General features: G+C 39.0%; 1 protein-coding gene across 1 annotated transcript in view; it reads right to left on the reverse strand.

Annotated features, from left to right (window-relative positions):
• The window catches only part of FSHR (follicle stimulating hormone receptor), a 163,010-nt gene that overhangs the window by 77,273 nt on the left and 64,999 nt on the right, over window positions 1-20,738 (reverse strand). Inside the window, exon 2 of the mRNA XM_059134768.1 lies at window positions 11,502-11,573. Within this exon, the coding sequence (XP_058990751.1) occupies window positions 11,502-11,573 (72 nt within the window). The remainder of the gene's footprint in view (window positions 1-11,501; window positions 11,574-20,738) is intronic.

Here is a 20,738-nt window from a genome sequence, read left to right on the forward strand (position 1 = left end):
AGATATGTGATGCTGGGCAAGTTATATACCCTTCTTGGCTTTAATCTCTTCAGTGTAAAACTGGGATGATAATTAAGCTAATGCATGTAAAGTGGCTTATCTCAGTTTATGGCAAAATAATTACTCAACAAGCGACAGCTATTATTGCTGTTGATCACTACGGGAACTCCTTGAGAGCCAGTACTGAGTAGATTCATCTTGATGGCCCAGAACATCCAATAGTGACAGGCCCATACGCTTCATCAAATCTCTCCCTCACCTAATTAACACGTATATTGTGGCTCAAGAAGAATTTGTGGAACTATTGACTGATGGGTGGATTATGCTTCCCTGAGTTTGCAGGTCTCTCTCTGAGTAGAACAGAATAGACGTTAACAGCACATAGACTAGTCAGAAGGAGGTGTCCCTGGCTTAGGGAAGCTCATTAGCCCTACAAGCCTCATCCTCACTGGTGTTCAGGGAGTGATGGAATTCACAATCATTTACTCTGTGAACCCTGATAAATCACTTGATGGATTAGCTGGTGTCATCCATCAACCTGCACTTGTCTTGGGCACTTGACTGAAGTCTGTAAATCTCTTCCCTTTAAAAAGGCCCCAAACTGATCTCTGATTTGGCTTCATTTCCTTGAAGTCAGTGTGGAACTTACTCTTTATCCAGGGTTTTATTTATTTATTTTTTTTCGTCTGGAACTTGGTACTACACTAAGCCACCATCCTGTTGCCCCCAAAGCAGATGTCTACTTTACTGAATGAAAAGTCCCATCTCGAGGGTCTTACTTGGTTGGACTGAGAAGTTATATGTACATATGAGAGGAAGTAGGGAAGACAATATAAAGGAAGGTATAAAAGGGCACACTTGAAACAAATACATGAAGATTGGCGCCTCAATTTTTAACATTCACTAAAGGAGGGAAAAAAAAAAAAAAAAAAGCAATGAGCTTGAGTTCTCCTGGGCAGTCGGTGAATGAGAGAGCCCTTCAGTAGATCGGGTCTTGAAAGCCTTAATGTCAGTCTGATGAAAGGAAGCTCATCCTTCCTTCAAATTTCAGTTCATGTACACATGGGCCCTTGCGGTCCAAACAAGTAAATCAATCTAGATAGGATTTTCTCATGTATTAAAGAAAATCTCCGTGAGCATATGTGCCACATTGACTAACGTCTCACCATTAGCAATTTAGTCCTCTGAAATAGGCATTAGCTACTTCATGTCTTTATGAAAAGGCAAACTGTCTTGGAGGATCCAATTCATTAACTCCTTAAGTTTCAACGGCAATACTTTCTTCAGATGTCCTTATCTTTACTGGGAAAGAAGAATAAAGAAAAAGGGTTTAAAAAAATATTGAGACCCTATTTGAGGGAAATGTTCTCAAAGGCTGGGTAAGAATCCAAGAGGTAGAGATGACAAACTCACAAACTTCACCTGCTGTTATCTGTCAGTTGTGCCCAGTCCTGTGCTCAGCGCTTTGAAAGAATATAAGAGAGAAGATCATTGTGTAGTTGAGCTGAGATACCGTGAATGGGAAGCAGATCAAATGGTCTCTCTTTTTTTTTTCCATACCTTTTGTTTGTATGCACTTTTAACTTTCCAAAGCATGCTCACATCCAAGTGCAAATTACACGTTTATAAAACAGTTGGCATCGACAATTGCTATCTCTATGCCCAGACTCTCTCAGAATCTCAGACCCACTGTGGTGGTTAACTTCTGCTTTATTCATTAAGGCTCCTCTGGCATTTATCCCTCTTATGCTTTTCCTCTCTGCCTGTTTAACTTCTGGAATGGTCTGAACTATAAAACATCTCTGATCATTTGATTTCCAGGTAAGCTGGCCAGGGTGGAGCTGAGCATCACAGGAAAGGTTTATGAAGTGTAGGATTCAGGTGGTTTATTTGTCAGGGGGGTGGGCAGGCAAGTGGGTCCATATCCTATTTGAGTCTTTTACTGTTGAAAGCATCTTATTAAGTCATAAATGGTCCAGATGGATGTGGTTGTGATAGGCATGGGCTAAATGAGGAAATAAAAATAAGTAGTTTGTGCATCGATTGGAGCTTGCATTTAGATTGCATCTTTTTATTTTAATACCATTCTATTGAAAAAAAAAAAAAAAAGCCTAGCAGGAGTCTCCAGGGCAGAGCCACAAGGCTATTTTTAACTTGAGTATTATGCTGCCTTAATTGTATCTTCTCTGAGAAGACACAAACATTGAGTTACTGGCAGAGAGGGAAAAAAAAAGCCCTGTTCGTTTTCTGGTATATCTGTGAGCAACCACAAACATAACACATTTGAAAGTCCCTCCCACAACTTGCCTTGTCAAGAACGGTCAGAAGAGCAAACATGGCTGAAACAGAAATCTTAACAGAGAAGATATTGCTTGGCTGTTGATTAGAAAATAGGAGAATACTGTACAAGCCAGAAAAACCTTGTTTTAGTAACCTCTGTCAAGTCTTGCTACTTGGAAGTCTTAGCTGCTGCATGAAGGGTACCAAGTGGAGGTCACCAGGACCATGAATGCCTGGAAGTGTCAAATGGGTGGAGGATCTTAGAGATGGACTATGTACATGACAGCATATCTATGCCTTCCCAAGCAAGTGAGCATCTATAATATGCATCTTTATCACTATAAGCTTGATAGTTTACAATGCATACTATGGACTAAATGTTTGTGTCTTTCTCTCTGTATCCCCAACCCAAATTTATATGTTGAAGCTCTAATCCCCAGTGCGGTGGTATTTGGAAGTAAGGACTTTGTGAAGTAATTGCACCATGTCTTGGGAGTGGGGCTCTTAAGGGTGGGGTTGGTGTCCATATAATGGGATAGAGAGACCAGCACTCTCTCTTTGGCCTACAGGAAGGAGGCAGGTGTCTATAAGCCAAGAAGTGGGTTCTCACCAGAACTGCCCATATGGGCACTCTGATCTTGGACTTCTAGCCTCCAGAACTGTGAGATATAAATGTTGTTTAAGCCATCCAGGCGTGTTTTATTATAGCAGCCCAAATAGACTAAGACAGTGGGTCCTTTACCTATATTCTTCCAGTATTCCCTTCTAGCAAGGAAACCATGCACTCTCTTCATGAATAAAGTAGAAGGGACAGAGATGTGGAGAGTTAAAATGAATACTATTCTGGGAGACTCCATAAAATCACCACATCTCAGGAACTCTGATTCCCCTATTACACTTCCCCTCTCCTATCCCCCCCAACCCATAAAAGAAATCAAAGCAAAACCAAAATGGGCAAAAATCTAAGCATATAAATATGAAGCTAATAAATTATTCTCTTTTGAGCTGGACAGCCATTAGATATTGTAGAGTTTATTTTAAGAACCCACCTAGAAACAGTTGAAATAAAGAGACTTCATGGCATTACTAAAACCATATCAATCCAAAACGTGACAAGAAAACAGCTTCTTGTATTCTTGGTTGAAGCAATAAATATAACAAAAATACTTATTTTCAGAATATTTATGGAGAACAGGAAATGAGACAAGGACTTTCACCTTCTAGACACTAACTCATGTTTGACCTGGGTCAATAATGACAACTTAATTGGCTTAATTTTACATTTCGCAACTGCTGACTAAGTTAATTTGCAACTTAACAGGCGGCTCAGTTTGTAAACCCTTGAACTTAAGTCCGTCTCAGCAAGAGCTCTACCCAGAAATGAGTTGGCACACAGGAAGTCAAAGGCGAAAAATACTGAAAGAAGAGTTTTGTCCACTTCTATGATTCTCTGTTAAAAAAATGACTCTGGGTTCTGGTTTATGGAAGTTCCGAGTGCTTAGGTATAGAAATCCACTCGTCTAATTATAAATGACATCAAGGAAAGCTTTCACAGCCATAATGTTACCCTTGGTCACTCTTTAATTTTAGCAGAATAATTCTGGGAAATAGTAGATGCCAACATAAAGGAAGTCTTGTGTAGCAGGAAGGATCAGACTACCTTGCTTTACCCACTGAAGGACCCTCTGATGCTGTTTAGTTGCTTAGCGTTGCTGAATGTTAGTATCCCTGTCTGTAAAGTCCAGATTAACAGAGATGCAGTATTTAAAACTGGCCCCAAATAGGTACTAAAGAATTGTTTTTTAAAAGTCAACTTTATTGAAGTATAATTTGACAAATGATAATATGTGCTCATTTTAACTGTTCAAGTTTTTACAAATGGATCTATTTTGTAACAACCTGCAATCACGATAGAGAACATCTGTACCAGTCTGAAAAGTTCCTTGTTCTCCTTTCCAAACAATCTCTACTATCACTGTTGGCTCTAGACAACCACTGATCTGATTTCTGGCACCACAGATTTTCTTTTTTAAAGTTTCATATAAATAGAATCATATGGTGTGTATTCTTTTGTGTCTGGCTTGCTTTTTTTACTTGGTATAATGCTTTTGAGATCCATCCATGTTGTATTAGCAGTTGATTGCTTTTTATTTTGGAGTAATACTCTATCACATGGGTAAAACACAATTTCTTTACCCCCTGACCTCGTGATGTGCCTGGGGTTATTCTCAGTTTTGAGCTATTATGAATAAATCTGTAATGAACATTCTCCAACAAGTCTTTGGATGGACATATGTTTTCATTTCTCTTGGGGAAATACATTATAAGAAACTGTCAAACTCTTTTCTGAAGAGGTTGTACCATCTTGCATTCTCACCGGATGTGTATGAGAGTTCTCCAGAGCTCTCCAGAGCCCGACCCATATCCAGTATTGTCTAGACTAATAGCTCTATGGATAGAGACAAAAGTCTGTGTGTGAGTGATACTTAACAAATACAAATCAAACCATTCACTTGGTTGTTCAAAATAACTCATTTCATACCCATGATTAACTATGAGAGCCAGACTTGTCCCCGTAGCCTCTAAGGTACTCCATGACCTCGCCCCAGCTGCTGTTTTGATCCTATCTCTACCATCCTCCTTTTGTTTGTTCTCCGGCCACAGCCGGTAGACACACTACATACATTTATTTCTGTTCTGTCTACAAACTGGATTCAGCCCTAAATATCATCCACCTCAGGGCCTTCAACAGTGGATGGACATTAGAGTCAGCAAGGGAGCATTGAAAAAATGATCAGTGCTTGGCCCCACCCCAGACAAATGAAAATCCCTGCAAACGACAGGCCTGTGGATTATTTTAGGAGCCTCTAAAATATTTTTATTTTATTTTATAATTGTTTTAGAATCCCACCCGGGGGTTCTAAAGTGTAATCTGAGATGAGAACCACTGAACTTCATTATCCTTTTTATGCCCAGGGGTTCATATCTCCTCTTCCTATTCAGGGGCCTAATTGCTCCAACACTGGCCTCCCCTTGTTAACCAGGAAGCTGGCGTGTCATCGGTCTGCCCCCCCCCTCCTGTTTTATTTCACCATGTGGAGCTCCTCTGCCTATTACCTCAGAAACACAGAAATCTGGGGCAGGAATGGACTTACATTATCTAACAAGGAGGTGCTCTGGAAGGCAAAGCATATTGGAGCCCAAATTTCCAGCATTACAGTCTTGGTTCCTGATCTGTTTCTTTTTATGTGCCTTTGAGTGAGTCCAAAGAACTGAGAAATCGAAGGATCCTCAACTTTTTTTGTATGTTTGCTCTAGTTCTCATTTAATAAATTTCTCCTTCTAGAAGTCCCTCTTTAAGTTAACTTTTCTTTCCCCAGTGATCTGGGTGTGGAGGCTGAAGTGTTAGACTAGTGTTCTCATTTTTATATGTAAATAAATCACTTGATTATATTTTTTGTCCTTATGTTATCATGAATATTTCAAATGAATTTTATATGGTTCATATTTATGGCTTGGGAGCTATTTCACATGTTGGCTCATTGCCGCCTCATCTGCATATACCATATCTCAGCTGATGTTGATTGGTCTCATTTACATATTCATCATGCTCCTATTTTCAAAGATATTTTGTTATAAACTGGCTTTTCTTCCCCCTCCAGTGTTATAATAGCACGTAGATGTGTTTTTAAATTGCACTCATTTCCATACATAATTTTTCTGGTTACCATAAATCACCACCTTGTCACCTACTCCCCCTACCCTATTCAGTGTAATCCTCACACTTTATACCAAGCTGACATATGGCTCTGAAGTAATTAAAGACAATGTAAACAGTTTACAGTGCACTTTGCAAAGCCACTTCACATTGCAGAGGGTTTAATGGTTCCTTTTCCCCCAGCCATTCCCAAAGCAGTGAGGAGTAGGGAGGTTTGAGACAGTGAGGCTGAGCAAAGCCATGGTGTGAACAGTGATCATTTCATTTCTCAGGGAGAAGCAACTGCCTCTCCTTTATCAGAAAGACTGCTTTCGCTTGTGACTTCTTGTAGAAACAGAGGGGTTGGGTTAATGGAAGAAGAATCATCAGGCATGAGTTGGGCAGAGTTGCTAGATTCTTTAAATCTTTCTAACAGGAGGAAGGGGGAAGAATCAAAGCCTCAACCACCCAAGCCACAGAGACCTGTCTCTTGGGGATGAGAACCAGACTAATTTTCTTTTTCGACATCATCTGTTGGTTCAGCCACCAGCCCCTAGTCTCTTTTTTTCGGGCAGTGGTCTCAGGGTTTGTCAGTGGCTCTCCCTCCCCCACTCCAAGCCCATGTGGGTGGGGTGGGTGTTCTCAACTCTGAGTATGGAACCTGTTACCCAGGCCACAGCCACTCTGAGCATTGCTTTCCTTTAGTTGTGGTGGTTGGTCCAGAAATGGTTGTGTCATCTAAAGGAGTCACACTAAATTTTAAGATTTTATGAGATGGAGGAAAAAAAGAAGGTCAGGTCTTCTGAATGGAACCCAGGAGATGAGAAGCAGAACTGCTGCTGGCATCTTGTCACTGGGTTGGGGCAAAGGGCTGAAACTAACATAGTATAAGGGAGATCTGAGAGAGGGAGAGAGGCCAAGTCCTAAGGACATGGAACCTGAATAGAGCTGTTTCTAAAGCCGTTGTCCTCTCTGACCATCAAGTTAAATGAGCCATTACATTTCCTGCCTTTCCTTAAGCCTATCCGAGGTTTATTTTCTTTTGCCTCTCACAACAGAAAGTGCCTAACAAATACAATGTTTGTATCACTTACTTTGAACATAATTATCTTGTGCATTTTAAACTATCACCACATAAGTACCTGAATCACAGTAGATTCTCAGTCATTCACAGTATGCTTATCAACTCGTACATTGCTTATCACTATCGTTCATATTATTTGGTATTTTTATTTCCAATTAGTCCTCCCAACTAATTATATTTGTTGATTCATTTTTATTCATGCATTTATCAGTCATTTGTTGTGCAAGGCACCAAGGATCCAATACTGAAAAAACACAAACATGTCCTTAGTCCAATCAGGGAGTTAGAAATTAAATTATCACATAAATAAGTTTCATATATTGTTAAAATGAAAGTCAGCACCGGGAGACTAGTGATAGGAGAGTTTATGTAGGAAGGGGTTTTGCCCTATTTGGAGAGGCCAGGGAGGGCTTTTCTAGGCTAATGACAGTGGCATGGGAATCTGAAGGATGTGTAGGAGCCAACTAAATTAAAAGCACAGAGTGGAAAAGAAGTGTTAGTCAGGAGGAACAGCATGCACCAACCAAGGCTCATGGTGGGCAGATAACACAGTACGTTTTGTGAACTGATAAAGGGCAAATAGGACAAAGGAGAGTCTGTGAGAGGGTCTCATTTCTTTTTTTTATGTTGAGAGCACTGGTAAGGCATGGCATGTATGTGCATATGGCAGGACAGATGTGGAAGGGAACAGGATTAGATAGGAGTTTAGAAACTATCACTCTGGTTGCCGGGTAATGAATGGGTGGGGGGTTGAGCAGAGGGCATGCTGGTGGATAGGGCAGCTGAAACAGAAAACGGTTGCAGTTATCTAGGGAAAGATTACAGTAGCTGGAGAAGGAGGTAAGTGGACAGATTAGAGGTATAGCAAGGAGGCAAAAACAGTAGGACTGGGTTTTGTACTTTAACAAAAAGTTATACTTGCCCTTGCCCTTAAAGAACAATGAAGGGATCTGGAAAAACTGTAAATTCTGAATACAGCCCGATAAATGTGTTATTGATAGTATAGACATAAGATTATGGTTTGGAAACACTGAGAGAATTCTGGAAAGGCTACAGAGGAGTAAATATTTAGTCTGGACCTTGGAGGACAAACGGGATTCCTTTTCCAATTTCAAGCGAAATTTTAGTCAGAGGGACAGCAGTGTGAAAATATATTTTGTTAATTAATTAATTGGCTAATTAATTCACCTGTAACTGGGTTTTTTTTTTTTAAGAGTTTTTGTTTGTTTGGTTTTGATCTGTCTATGTGCTAGGCATTGTTCAAAGAACCAGCCATCACATTCTAAATAAGTACAATGTCTGGTAATGATAATGCTTGAGAAATGGCAATTTCTCCTGCCTGGTGAAAATGTGTGAGTATGCAGTGGGTATGGTGGAAATTTAAAGGGCTTTGATTTTTGTGCCAGGCACTTCTGACTGAAGCCTATGGCAGTGAGAGTCCCTCCAGTTTCTTCTGTAAGAAAGTTTGAGCAGTGTGGGTCTGGCAGCAGGGAGCTAGGGGGATTGGAGCAGGGGCTGGCATAACAGCCTCACATAACAGGCTATCTAAGTGTTGATGAGACTTTGGACCTAATAGCAGTGGGAGTGAGAGAAGGGCTGGATTCCAGGGATTTTTTTTTTTTTTTAAGATTTTTTAATTTATTTGTTTGACAGATAGAGAGAGAGAGGGGGGAGGAGGAGGAGGAAGCAGGTTCCCCGCTGAGCAGAGAGCCCGATGTGGGGCTCGATCCCAGGACCCTGGAACCATGACCTGAGCCGAAGGCAGAGGCTTTAACCCACTGAGCCACCCTGGTGCCCCTCCAGGGATATTTTTGAGAAAGAGCCAATGGGACTGGAAAGGGACCTGGGTTTAAGGGACAGAAAGTCAAGGGAGATTTTGAATTTTCCTGTTTGGGAGTCTCGACAGGTGGTAATGCTAGTCACTGGGCAATGTGGGAAGATGAGAAATTTAAGAATAAAGACAGTGAGCTAATCTGGATGTATTAAATTTGAGGCACTTGTCATTTAGGAGCCCTGACACTAGGGCGTCATTTGATATATAATGATCAGGAATGGTGAAAATAATATAAAAAAGAAAATGGCCAAAATGGAGCCCAGAAATCTGATTTTCTGAGGGGCAGCTGAGGAACAAGAAAGATGGAAAGAATCATCTGTGGAGTGGTCTGGGAGCTTCGCAGAGTGGGCAGGAGGGTGTGGTGTCTCCGAAGTGGAAAGGGGAATAAGTATTAGGAAGAATGGCAGGAATAGTCAATGACCTGCAAAGCTGCATGTAAGTTAAGTATGAAGAACACAAAGTAGAAGTCATGAGTCTGGCCATTCCATCTGTTGGGAACTTTCACAGAACAATTACATGGTGTTAGAGAATTTGTGGTCCCATATCATGAGGGCTGGCTGAGGAGTGAGCGAAAGAAGACAAGGGGCCAGCGAATGCCCCTGTCTTTCACAAGAGCGGGAGTGGCAAGAAAGAGGACAGGTGAAATGTTGCCACATGTGCGGAATGAATCAAAGGGATTTTATGCTCCACGGAGAGGGAGATATTGAAGAGGAAGCCAATGCTTACTGAGTTCGGGAAACTGGCTAAAAATTCAGTGAAGAACAGAAATACAGGGAAGGAGATGAGAGAGGAGATGAGCACTCATCACCGACCAAGAGCAGAAGGTGAGACAGTGGATGAAGGGGAGCATAGAGATTGAAGGGTACAGTCTGTTCAGAGTTCAGTTTGGTGCCAGGCCTTCCACTACGCAATGTTTTTGAAGCTCTGGGATACAAAAAGCATTGAAAAGAAATGAGAGGAGTTTAATTTTGTTTTAGGCATCTTGCTGTGTCAGTGTAGGCTGATTAATAGGGACAGCCGTGGAAATGGACAAGCTGCGTTTAAGGAAGTTGAGGAGTTTGTGAGCCAGCTGCCCTGTCTCTGGGATTACGGCTCTATCAGCCCAGTTTAACAACTTTTATTTTTATTGCAAGGTCCCAGCTGGTGGTGAAGAGCCAATGAGGGGTCATTCATTTTGGCTGGATTGAATGTAATTAAGGTGGATTATTTGTGGTATATGGTATTCCTCCCTTTAGCACGTTTGCTATGCAGTTACAGGGCTGCTTGGGGACAAGGCATATCAGATAGGCTTGTTATTTAGTTCATGTCACTTCCAGGCAGGGCAATGGCTCACCTGTCGAGGAATACACCTTGAGCAGAAATCTCTCCAACTCTATTGCTTCCTTCTTTCCTTTGGTGAACTCTACTCCAAAGAGTGCCCTATCTCCTAAGTCCTGTAAGTGTTGACGTCCTCAAGAAGGTAAACCCTGAAGATGGCAGGTTTTAAAATGAGCTCTCCTCCAGCTGGGGATCCTTATACTTAGGAATCACGTAAGCTATTCCCTTCTTTGAAAACTCCTTCCTTGACCCACCGATGGGGAAACCAAAGGCCCGAGAGATACAGTGATTTAATCAAGGTCGTACTGTAAGTTTCTATTGAAGCGAGCTCTCCAATCCAGGATCCTGAGTACCGTCCTCTCAGCATGTGATGTAATTGCTGAGACACATCGCCATTCTCTCTGCTTTATATTTCCTTCATTAATGGGTTTCTCTCCTGCTTCCTCAGACTTCAGCAAGTATTCTTAAACAGGGGTGAAAGAAGCAAGAGGAAAATGGAATGGCTCTAAGAAAGAGAACTGTATGTAACCTGGGGAGTTGCTTTCTTCTTACAACAAGAAAAAAATCTTTCCCTCCTGTGTAATCCATTTATCTGTTGCTATATTTATTGGTGTTTAACTTCTGGCTGCCACTGTGGTGAAGAACAGATTTTCCTGGCCCTTGAGGCCTGGGAGATGGGATCAGGAGTCTTCAAAGGAAGAGTGGGTTATTTTAAACATGGCAGAAGTTATTGTACTTTTTCCTCCTGTGCCTCATTTTGAGAAAAGCCTGTTTGCGGAGATGCCTACATTAAACTAGTTCAGTAAGGAGCAAATGTTTGCATTAGCAGAGGGGTCTTCTCTTTTCAAAGGAAATCTCCTTCAGTGCTATAACCTTTCCTACTGCTTTTAAATGTTGATATATCAATTACCACCTGTCAGTGTGGCTTGGGAAAGAAAAGTCTCTAGAATCTCAAACACAAATGTTAGGCCCCACTGTTAATTGAAACTTAATCAGAAATAATAAACAATATCCCTGGGTATGAGCAGAGAAAATGAGCTCTGGTTTATAAAAATTCAGCTCCCAGGTACTTGGGAGCAATGCCTTTGAGAAGAAAAAGTGAGGATTGCTTAGACTGACCTTAGGCTCATCTCAACAGCCACTCTCTGAAAGATTCCCCATCATTAGGAAAGAAGATGGGAGGCAGTTCAGAAGGTTGTCTGGCTTCTGAGTATCACACTGGACATGATGTGACGCAGCTGCCCACAGCCCGGTTGAGGCATTCACACATAGTACTGTCAGGTACATACATTTTCTCCAGGTCCCCAAATCCAGAAAATGCTCCTTTTGGGATGACTCGAAGCTTGGTGAGGACAAACCTCCTGAAAGAGAGTGGACATCAAATATTACAACCTCTCCTTTCACTGATACACAATGGAATGCCTACCCCGTAATAGCAGTCAACAGCCAACATGTGCCCAGTGTGGTCATTTAGTGGTAGCAGCAATTGCTTTTACATGATCTCTCTTCATCCTCGCCACAAAGCCGTGATCCTCATTTTGCCTAAGAGGAAACAAGTTTAGTGACGTTTGCAGATTGGCCCAGGGTCACCCAGCCGATGGGTGGGAGGTGACAGAGCTGAACTATGAACCCGCTCATTAGTACTCTGTGTTGCCTCCTGTAGCCTTCTGGGAGGTCTCTCCTCTTTCTCTACACCAACCCCCAAAACCTCTTCACTTAGTGTCATTCTTAGCTGACCTTGCTTCCTAGGTCAAAGAGAAAACGAACCTAGGAGAAGAGAACTTATTCATGCTCTTACATGGCCCTCAGCCATGAAGCCGTCTGCACCCTGCCCCCCTCCTGTTACCAAGGTTGACCAGGACTCTGGAGCTGGCTGAGACCAGCCCCTCTAATCCACGTCAGACCTCTCCTCTCTTCTAGTAGAGGTAAACACTACAGCAATTTCCCCCTTTCTTGTGTAGATTTTATTCACCTATTTTTGCTTCTCTAACTGGATCCTGCCCATCAGTATACAAACATGACATAATTTATTTCGTCAACAACAACAACAACATAACAACCCCAAAACTCGAAACCTCAGCCACCTTCAGTTTTTGCCATTCTCTTCTGCTTCAAATACTTGTCTAATCCTACTCCAAAATTTCTTCCAGTGGCTTCTTATCTCAGTCAGGTCTTTCCCAGTGACTTTGCTTTCACAGTTTATAGTGATATCCAGGACTCGCAGGGATCTTCCTGCTCTCCCTTTCCGTGGACCCTTCACCCTCCATTTTGACAGTTTTCCCCCTTATCTAGCTTGCTTATCTAGCTCTTACCGCAGTACTCTCTTACTAGTTCTTGGACATCCCAGATCCTTTTTGCCTGTGTTTCTTCATTTGCAACTTTCTCTGCCTAGAGCACTCCTCTCTCAGATATCCGCATGGTTTCCTCCTCCAGCCTGCTATTTGCTCAAAGGTCACTTGCTTAGTGATGCTTTTTCTAACTATCCTATTTAAAGTGACAGTCTCCCCTAGTTAACCCCTGGCCGCCTTTCCTGCTCACATTTTTCTTCACAGCACCTCTGGCATGTTATACGTTATGTTTATTCATCTATTTGTGTATTCACATATTTATTTATCTCTAACCTCTAACTAGAATACCAACTCTGTAAGGGCAGGGATTTTTGTATAAGTTGTCTACTACTGTATACCAAATGCCTGGGAACATTACCTGATATATAGCAAGTACTCAAAACCTTTTTGTGAGATGGTTTTAATCAGTCTGAGAATTCTAAGTTTGAGAATGGAATTACAAGTGACACTTCTGGAATCTCTACAACAGGTACACTATTCCTTCCTCCAGCTTTCTTTCTCTTGTTTTGTGACTGATTCATAGGTACTCCTCCCCATGCCCCGGCCCCCACTCTTAAATCTTTCCTTCCACAAGGTGGTGTGTCAGCAGGAATTAAACAATGAAACACTAAGAATTTGGATAGCTACGCAAACCTTCATTGCTTCAGTTTCCTATTACTTATTTGTGTTAGTGAAACTCCAGTGACAGGTAAAGTTATTAAGGCAAACAGTTCTTTAACTTTGTTTGCCTTTGGCTGTCGTGTGGACTGGCTCTATGGAGAAGCAGTGTGAGAGAGAATCTTAAGTACTGTTTTTGCTCTGGAGGAGTTTATATATATAGGAAGGTAAAGCCAGAAACCTTAGAATCACCAGAAAACAGTTGTGGGATACAGTTGATGTAAAAACTACAAGTGTTATGTAAATATTGAAGTGAGAAAGATCCCAAAGTACATAAATATGTAAAAGGAAGATGGGAAGAAGTGGGTGAATTTGAGACTGGGTCCTAAAACCATCAGGTCATAATACTACAAGCACAGTCTATATGAAACCATTTAGATAAAAGAGATCTAAATTAAGACTGTGAGCAATGTATCTGGAAGAGTGTCAACTTCTAGAATTCCCATCTGAAAAGAATTTTTAAAGATTTTATTTATTTATTTGATAGAGATCATAAACAGGCAGAGAGGCAGGCAGAGAGGAGGAAGCAGGTTCCCTGCTGAGCAAAGAGCCTGATGCAGGGCTTGATCCCAGGACCCTGGGACCATGACCTGAGCTAAAAGCAGAGGCTTTAACCCACTGAGCCACCCAGGCACCCAAGAATCAATGTTAAGGTACTCATTTAATCTTAGCATAGAAAACTTCTTTTTGTTCCTATTTATCACAAGACAGAAGAATGATTAAAACAAACTAGAAAAAGCAAGTAACAAGTCAACTGGATAGTGCTTTTTGTTTCAAACCTAGTAGCAGATACATTTTCTAAAATTTTAAACACCTATACCTGTACTAAATGTTTTAAACTTATTAACATAATTAAATCCTTTTTTTTAAAGATTAAAAGTCTTGACTTCCATTTCCTGAAATGTAAAAAACTAGATAACCTGAATAATTTCCACTAAAAATCACCCAGAAGTCTTCTATAAATCATGACAGATACTGTTTTAATTGCATAACTGAGCTTATAAGAAAGTATGAAAGATCCCCAGGGGCCCAAAGTAAAGCCACTGAACACAGAATGTAAACAGAAACTGAAGAGGGTAAACTGACGCTGAAGTATTCAGGGCAGAGGTCAGTTTCTGGACCTGGTAGCCAGGTGCTCTGTGTTTTGATGCGAAGGTGTTGGGTGAGACGAGATAAGATGAAATGCAAAGATTTATTTTTGTGTTCTATTTATTTTGTATTCTATCTCGTTCATTCTAGGAAAAAAAGGTGCAAAAAATGGAAGACAGGCAATTTTTAATGAAAAGATGTCTGGAAATTTTCCATAACTTAAAAAAGACATCAATCCTCAGATTTAGAAATTTCAAGTCCTAGGAAGGGAAACAAATATAAATCTACTGCCAGATACCTGTGAATTAAAACAGTGGAACCAAAAAAGAAACTATCTTAAGATATACTACCTTCAAACAAAAATAATTAGAAAATTTTGTAAATATCTTCACAATTATTATAGAAAACAACTGCCAGTTTAGAATCCTTTACCCAGAAATAAACATTCATATGTGAGGGTAAAATAAAGACACTTTTAGACAAATTTGATTAGTCATTAATGAAATTTTAGCCAAGGAATCCCTTTGGAGAAATAAGAAAATTTAATCTAGTAAGAAGACACAAAAAAAAACAAACACTAGTAAACAGAGAAATCAGTATGCCTTATTGAATAGGTGGATTTTCATAATATTTACTATTCTATAAAGAATGCCGGAAAAAATACCAACCAAGAACTAAGTCAGAAAGCAAATCAGTATAGAATTTTGTTTAACATTGTGCATTTAAGCTACTTAAAAATCAGTTATGAGAGATAATAATTAACACCCCCCCAATACATGTACAGACATCTAGAAAGTCAAAATTAAATCAAACCAAGACAAAAAAACCCCACTCTTTTAAGTCACACATCAGCCAAAGAAAAAATTTACATTTTAATTAAGAATTGTTTGGAATTGAGCTGTAGTGAAAATATGAAATTTACAGAATGCAGATAAATCACTATATACAGAGAAATTAATAGCTTTTCTATCCCCAAAAGAAAAGAAAATGGAAAATTCACAAGCTACATTTCCAACACAGGAAACTAGTGAAGGAATAATACAACAGTGGAAACAGAACTGTAAAGTTAATATTTACTCCATTTCTGGTCAGAACTTTAGGTACAAACTTAGTAAGAAAATTGAGGAAATGAAGGACTATTGATAGAGATGTTTTGAAAAGATAAACACTCAGTTAGACATTACAACTTGATGTATAGATATAGTTTATACTAACTTGTTTCACTTATAAGGTTAAGTTTCTTCATAAGTTTATTGCTAACATGGATAAGGAGTTTTCTTAGAATATTAAAAGATTTATTAGAATAGTTTCAAGTGTTTTGACTTACAACTTTAACACTAAAAATGACTTTTATGGAAAAGTACATTTATCTGAATGTTTGTTGAAGGAAACCATTTATCACTTAAAGTTGCAAACTCTACTTATATGTTTATTTTAACCAGTAACTTTCTGATAATTGATTCATTATGACTTTACTGATCCAGCTCTAATTAACTCATAAATTTGTGCTCAGATTTCCTTTAAATCAAGAATATTGGTAAAAGCATTATTTTCTATGAATTTTCACTTTAGAAATAAATAAACGAGAATCTAACAGATTAACTTTGAGACACAATTCAAAATTTAATGCTGCCTTGAGAGAAGAAACCTAAGGAGTATAGAGAAATGTAATAAAGATAAGAGTAGAAATTGAAAATTATAATAGAGAAGATCAATAAAATAAAAGCTATTTTTTTAAATTAAGATCAATAGAATAAAAAAGTCTGTTCACTTCAACCAAGAAAAAAAACCAAGCAAAATAAATGAGGGTCATGAAAAATGATGCTTAAGTGAGGATGTTAGTTTTGTTTTTGTTTTGTTTTGTTTTGTTTTAATGTATAATTGACACAATACTGCATTAGTTTCAGGTGTACAACACAGTGATTCAACAACTCTGTGTTTTGCTACACACACCACAAGTGGAGCTTCCATCTGTCACCCATAAAGCACTATTACAGTACCACTGACTATATTCCCTATATGTACTGTTCTGTTCATCCCCATGACTTACACATTCCATTACTGAATGCCTGTATCTCCTACTGTCCTTCACTCATTTTTCCCATCCCCCACTCTTTTCCTCTCTGGCAACTACCAGTTTCTTCTTTGTATTTATGGGTCTGTTTATACTTCTTCAACTGTTTTGTTTTTTAGATTTCACATATAAGTGAATTTATATGATATTTGTCTTTCTCTGACTTACTTCATGTAACACAATACTCTCTGGGTCCATCTATCTTGTCACAAATGGCAAAAGTCACATCATTTTTTATGGCTGAATAATACTTCATTGTTTCTGTGAATGTGTGTGATGTGTGTGTGAATTCACGCATACACACGTGTATATACACATACCTCCATACTATTTGCCAAAGTGGCTGCATGAGTTTACATTCTCAGTAACAGTGCACAAGGGTTTCTTTTTCTCCACATCCTCACCAATGCTTGTTACTGTTTGTCTTTTTGAGTCTAGCCATTTGGACAGGTGTGAGGTGGTATATCATTGTTGTTTTGATTTGCATTTCCTTTATGCTTAGTGATGCTGAGAATCTTTTTATGTGGCTGCTGGTCATTTATATGTCTTTGGAAAAAAGTCTATTCATGTCTTATGCCCATTTTTAAATTTGTTTATTTGGTTTTTGGTATTGAGTCATATGTTTTTTAAAGTACTTGGGCTATTAATTCCTTATTTGATATATCATTTGCAATTATCTCCCACTTAGTAGGTTGCCTTTTCATTTTGTTGATGGTTTCTTCAGATAAGCAGGCTTTAAATTAGCCCTAGGAACAATTTTAAAACATTAAATTTGAAAAATCAGACAATACAGATAATTTTCCTAGAGATATACACATCGCACAATTGATTAAAGAAGATGTAGAAAAACTGAATAGATGTAAAACTGTTTATAAATGGGGTTGATAGTTTAAAACCTATCCACCCCAAAATAAGGTCAGCATCATATGATTTTAGAAGTAAACTGTACATTTTTAGAATAATAGCAAATCTCAATCTTTCACAAAGTATTCCAGGAACTAGCAAAGAGGGAATACTCTCCAACCCATTTTATGTGGCTAGTATAACATCAGTAATAACACCAGACAGGGACAATAAAAGAGAAGAAAGATTAGGCCAATCTCATTAATGGGGAAAAAAAATCTGAAATAAGGTAGTGACAGTATGTACTCAAGAGAGACTAAATAATATATTGTTGCCAGTTTGAGTTTGTCCTAGAATTCAAGTGTTGCTAAATATTAGAAAACTCTTATTAAGATTTCCACACTGAGAAGTTAAAAGAGGCATAGAAAATATATTTAGTAAAAGGAGTTTACTCACTCTAACACAGGAAAGGGAGGAATATTCCCAATCTGTAAGTGGTAAAAATCTATCAAACACTGCATTAATTCCACACTCAATGATGAAGTACTAGATATATTCCATTTAAAGTTAGGAATGAGGCAACGATGTTTGCCAATACATCTTCCATTCATTATTGTGCTAGATGTACTAGCTTAGATAGTAAGAGAAGGAAAAAAAAAAGATAGTGCTATTGATGAACAGTTGTCATTATCTATAGGTAACATTATTGTCTACAGAAACAAAGAAATCTACTTGAATTTAAGAGATCAGTAGTTGAACTAATAAGAAAGACTAGTAAAGTAGCTTGCAGAATAATTAGTGCATAAAATAATTTGTATTCTTATTTCAAAGTATATCAATTATAATGGCCATAAAACTTAAACAATAAAAGGAAATCTGAAAAAACAAATTAGGGTTATATGGAGAATAATCAAATACTTAACTGAAAAACATTTTTAAAAACCATGGGAAAAAACCAAAACCCTGACCTAACAGAAATGCCACATTCATAAATGGGATGTCTCAGTATTATAAAGGTATCTGTTTTAATCCACATTAATATATAAATTAAATGTATGACACATCTGAGGTGCAATAATTTTTTTGTTTTGGTAGGTTTGTATGAAATTGACTAGCCGAATAATACTCTTTGGAAGGGCAAGTTTCAAAGAAGAGCCAGAACAGTTCTAAGGTGTAAAACAAGACTGGGGGAATTGACATGCCAGGCAATATAATTTTTAGAAAGCTACAGTGATTAGGATGTGGTGGTATCGACAGGGATTAGGAAATAGGCCACTGGAAGAGAATAGAATGCCACAGAAATAGATCATAAACAAAAGGACATGGGAATTGAAAGAATAGCATTAAAAATTAGTAGAGGAAAGTGTGGATTAATCAAGAAACTATTGGTTATCCTTATAGAAAAAGATAATACTTTTACTTATTACCATAGTAAAAATCTCAATTTTAGGCTTACTGAAGATCTAAATGTGAAAAGGCAAAAGTTTAGAACTTTCAAATAAAATGTAAAATTCTGGTCAGTTCTGTTCAGAATACTTTTTTTCCCCCAGAACACTTCTATTTGTATTTATGGTTTTTATTTTATGTGAGGTTTGAACTCACAACCCTGAGATCAAGAGCTGAGCTGAGATCAAGAGTCAGATGCTTCGCCGATTGAGTCACCCAGGTGCCTTGGGTTCAGAATACTTTTAAGTCAAGCAGAGAGAGTCAATTATCATATGGTTTTACTTATTTGTGAAGCTTAAGGAATAACACGGAGGACATGGGGAGATGGAGAGGAGAAGGGAGTTGGGGGAAATCGGAGGGGGAGATGAACCATGACAGATTATGGACTTGGAAAAACAATCTGAGGGTTTTGGAGGGGCAGGGGGTGGGTGGGAGGTTGGGTGAGCCTGGTGGTGGGTGTTATGGAGGGCATGTATTGCATGGAGCACTGGGTGTGGAGCATAAACAATGAATTCCGGACCACTGAAAAGAAATTTAAAGAATAAATAAAAATTTTTTAAAAAAGGACCCCAAAATTGAAAAGTTGATACATTTGACTATATTAAACTTAATATTTCTATTAAACAAGTATACATAATTGAAAAGATAAGCTATAGACTGGGGAAAGATACCTGTAACACATATAAAACTAACAACGTTAGCTTCCAGAATATGAAGAACTTTACAAAAAATAAAAATAAAATAAAACACAGTAAAAAACATTGTCAGAAGATATGAACAGGCAATTTATATAAGAGGAAATGGAAACGACCAGGAAACGTATGAAAAGATGCCCAACCTCATTAGTAATCAGGAAAATGCAAATTTAAATAAAAATGAAATACCATTACAGACTAGCACTGGCAAACATTAAGAGGAAAACTTGATACAAGGAAAACTTGAAACAATAACATTGCTGGTGAGACAGTGGCAAAAACAGGGCATTTTCTATAGTCTTGATGGAAGGATAATTTGCTACAAGTACTTTGAGTAGTCATTGACAATATGTGTTAAAGTCAAAGAAAGAAATGCCTTTCCAGGTCTCTCTGCCATTGGGTACCTGGAAATAGGTAAAAGATTAATTACGGTAACAAAATTTATAATAGTAAAACACCGGGAACAAATTTCCAGGAACAAAAGAACGAATACATAGTAATAAAGTGTTGCATGTTGACATAGCGCCAAATGATAAAGCAGTAAAAAGAAATGAAATGACCAGAGCTGCATGCAGCAGTCTGGATAAATTTCCAAAGGGTAATGTTGAGAAAAAAAGTTGGTGCCATATATACACAATATGTACATTATATGACTCTTATAAAGGTTAACATGCAAATTAAAACAATATATTGTTGCATATAAATCTTGTCTTTTTATTCTGTGTTTCGGATGTTTCGACATCTCAGGGTTTTGTGGGCTCTGGAGGGCCTACTCCCACCAGGGCTAGCTAATTCTTAGAGATGGCAAACAACTGCCCTTTGAGTGTGTCTTTCATGTGCAAACCAACTTATCCAGAGTCTTTAAGGTCTACAGCCACCTTCAAAGAGCCCTTACACTCTGTTCCTCTGCCCTGATCACCCCAGGGCAACCTCTACACCCCAGAGTCCTTGGAAGTTATTTAAAGTAGGTGATCCTAAACCTCCTTATCCTGTTTCACCAGTTCCCTTCAGGGAAGCCACAACAAAACCTCTCGCCCTGTTTTCCCCTCTGCTTCCCAGTGTGCCCTGGTGTGCCCCTCCAGCCTGTGGGTTCTGTGAGTGTAACAGAGTATCTTTTCAATATCTATCTCCTGATCTGTTGGCCTCACCATTCCTGAAGAACAATAAAACCTGTATTTTAAAACATGCTTCAATGGGGCGCCTGGGTGGCTCAGTGGGGTAAAGCCTCTGCCTTAGGCTCAGGTCATGATCTCAGGGTTCTGGGATTGAGCCCCACAAGGGGCTCTCTGCTCAGCGAGGAGCCTGCTTCCCCCTCTATCTCTGCCTGCTGCTCTGCCTACTTGTGATCTCTCACTCTCTGTCAAATAGATAAAT

Source organism: Mustela lutreola, chromosome 9 (genome assembly GCF_030435805.1).
Source record: "Mustela lutreola isolate mMusLut2 chromosome 9, mMusLut2.pri, whole genome shotgun sequence".
NCBI classification, from domain to species: Eukaryota; Metazoa; Chordata; class Mammalia; order Carnivora; family Mustelidae; genus Mustela; species Mustela lutreola.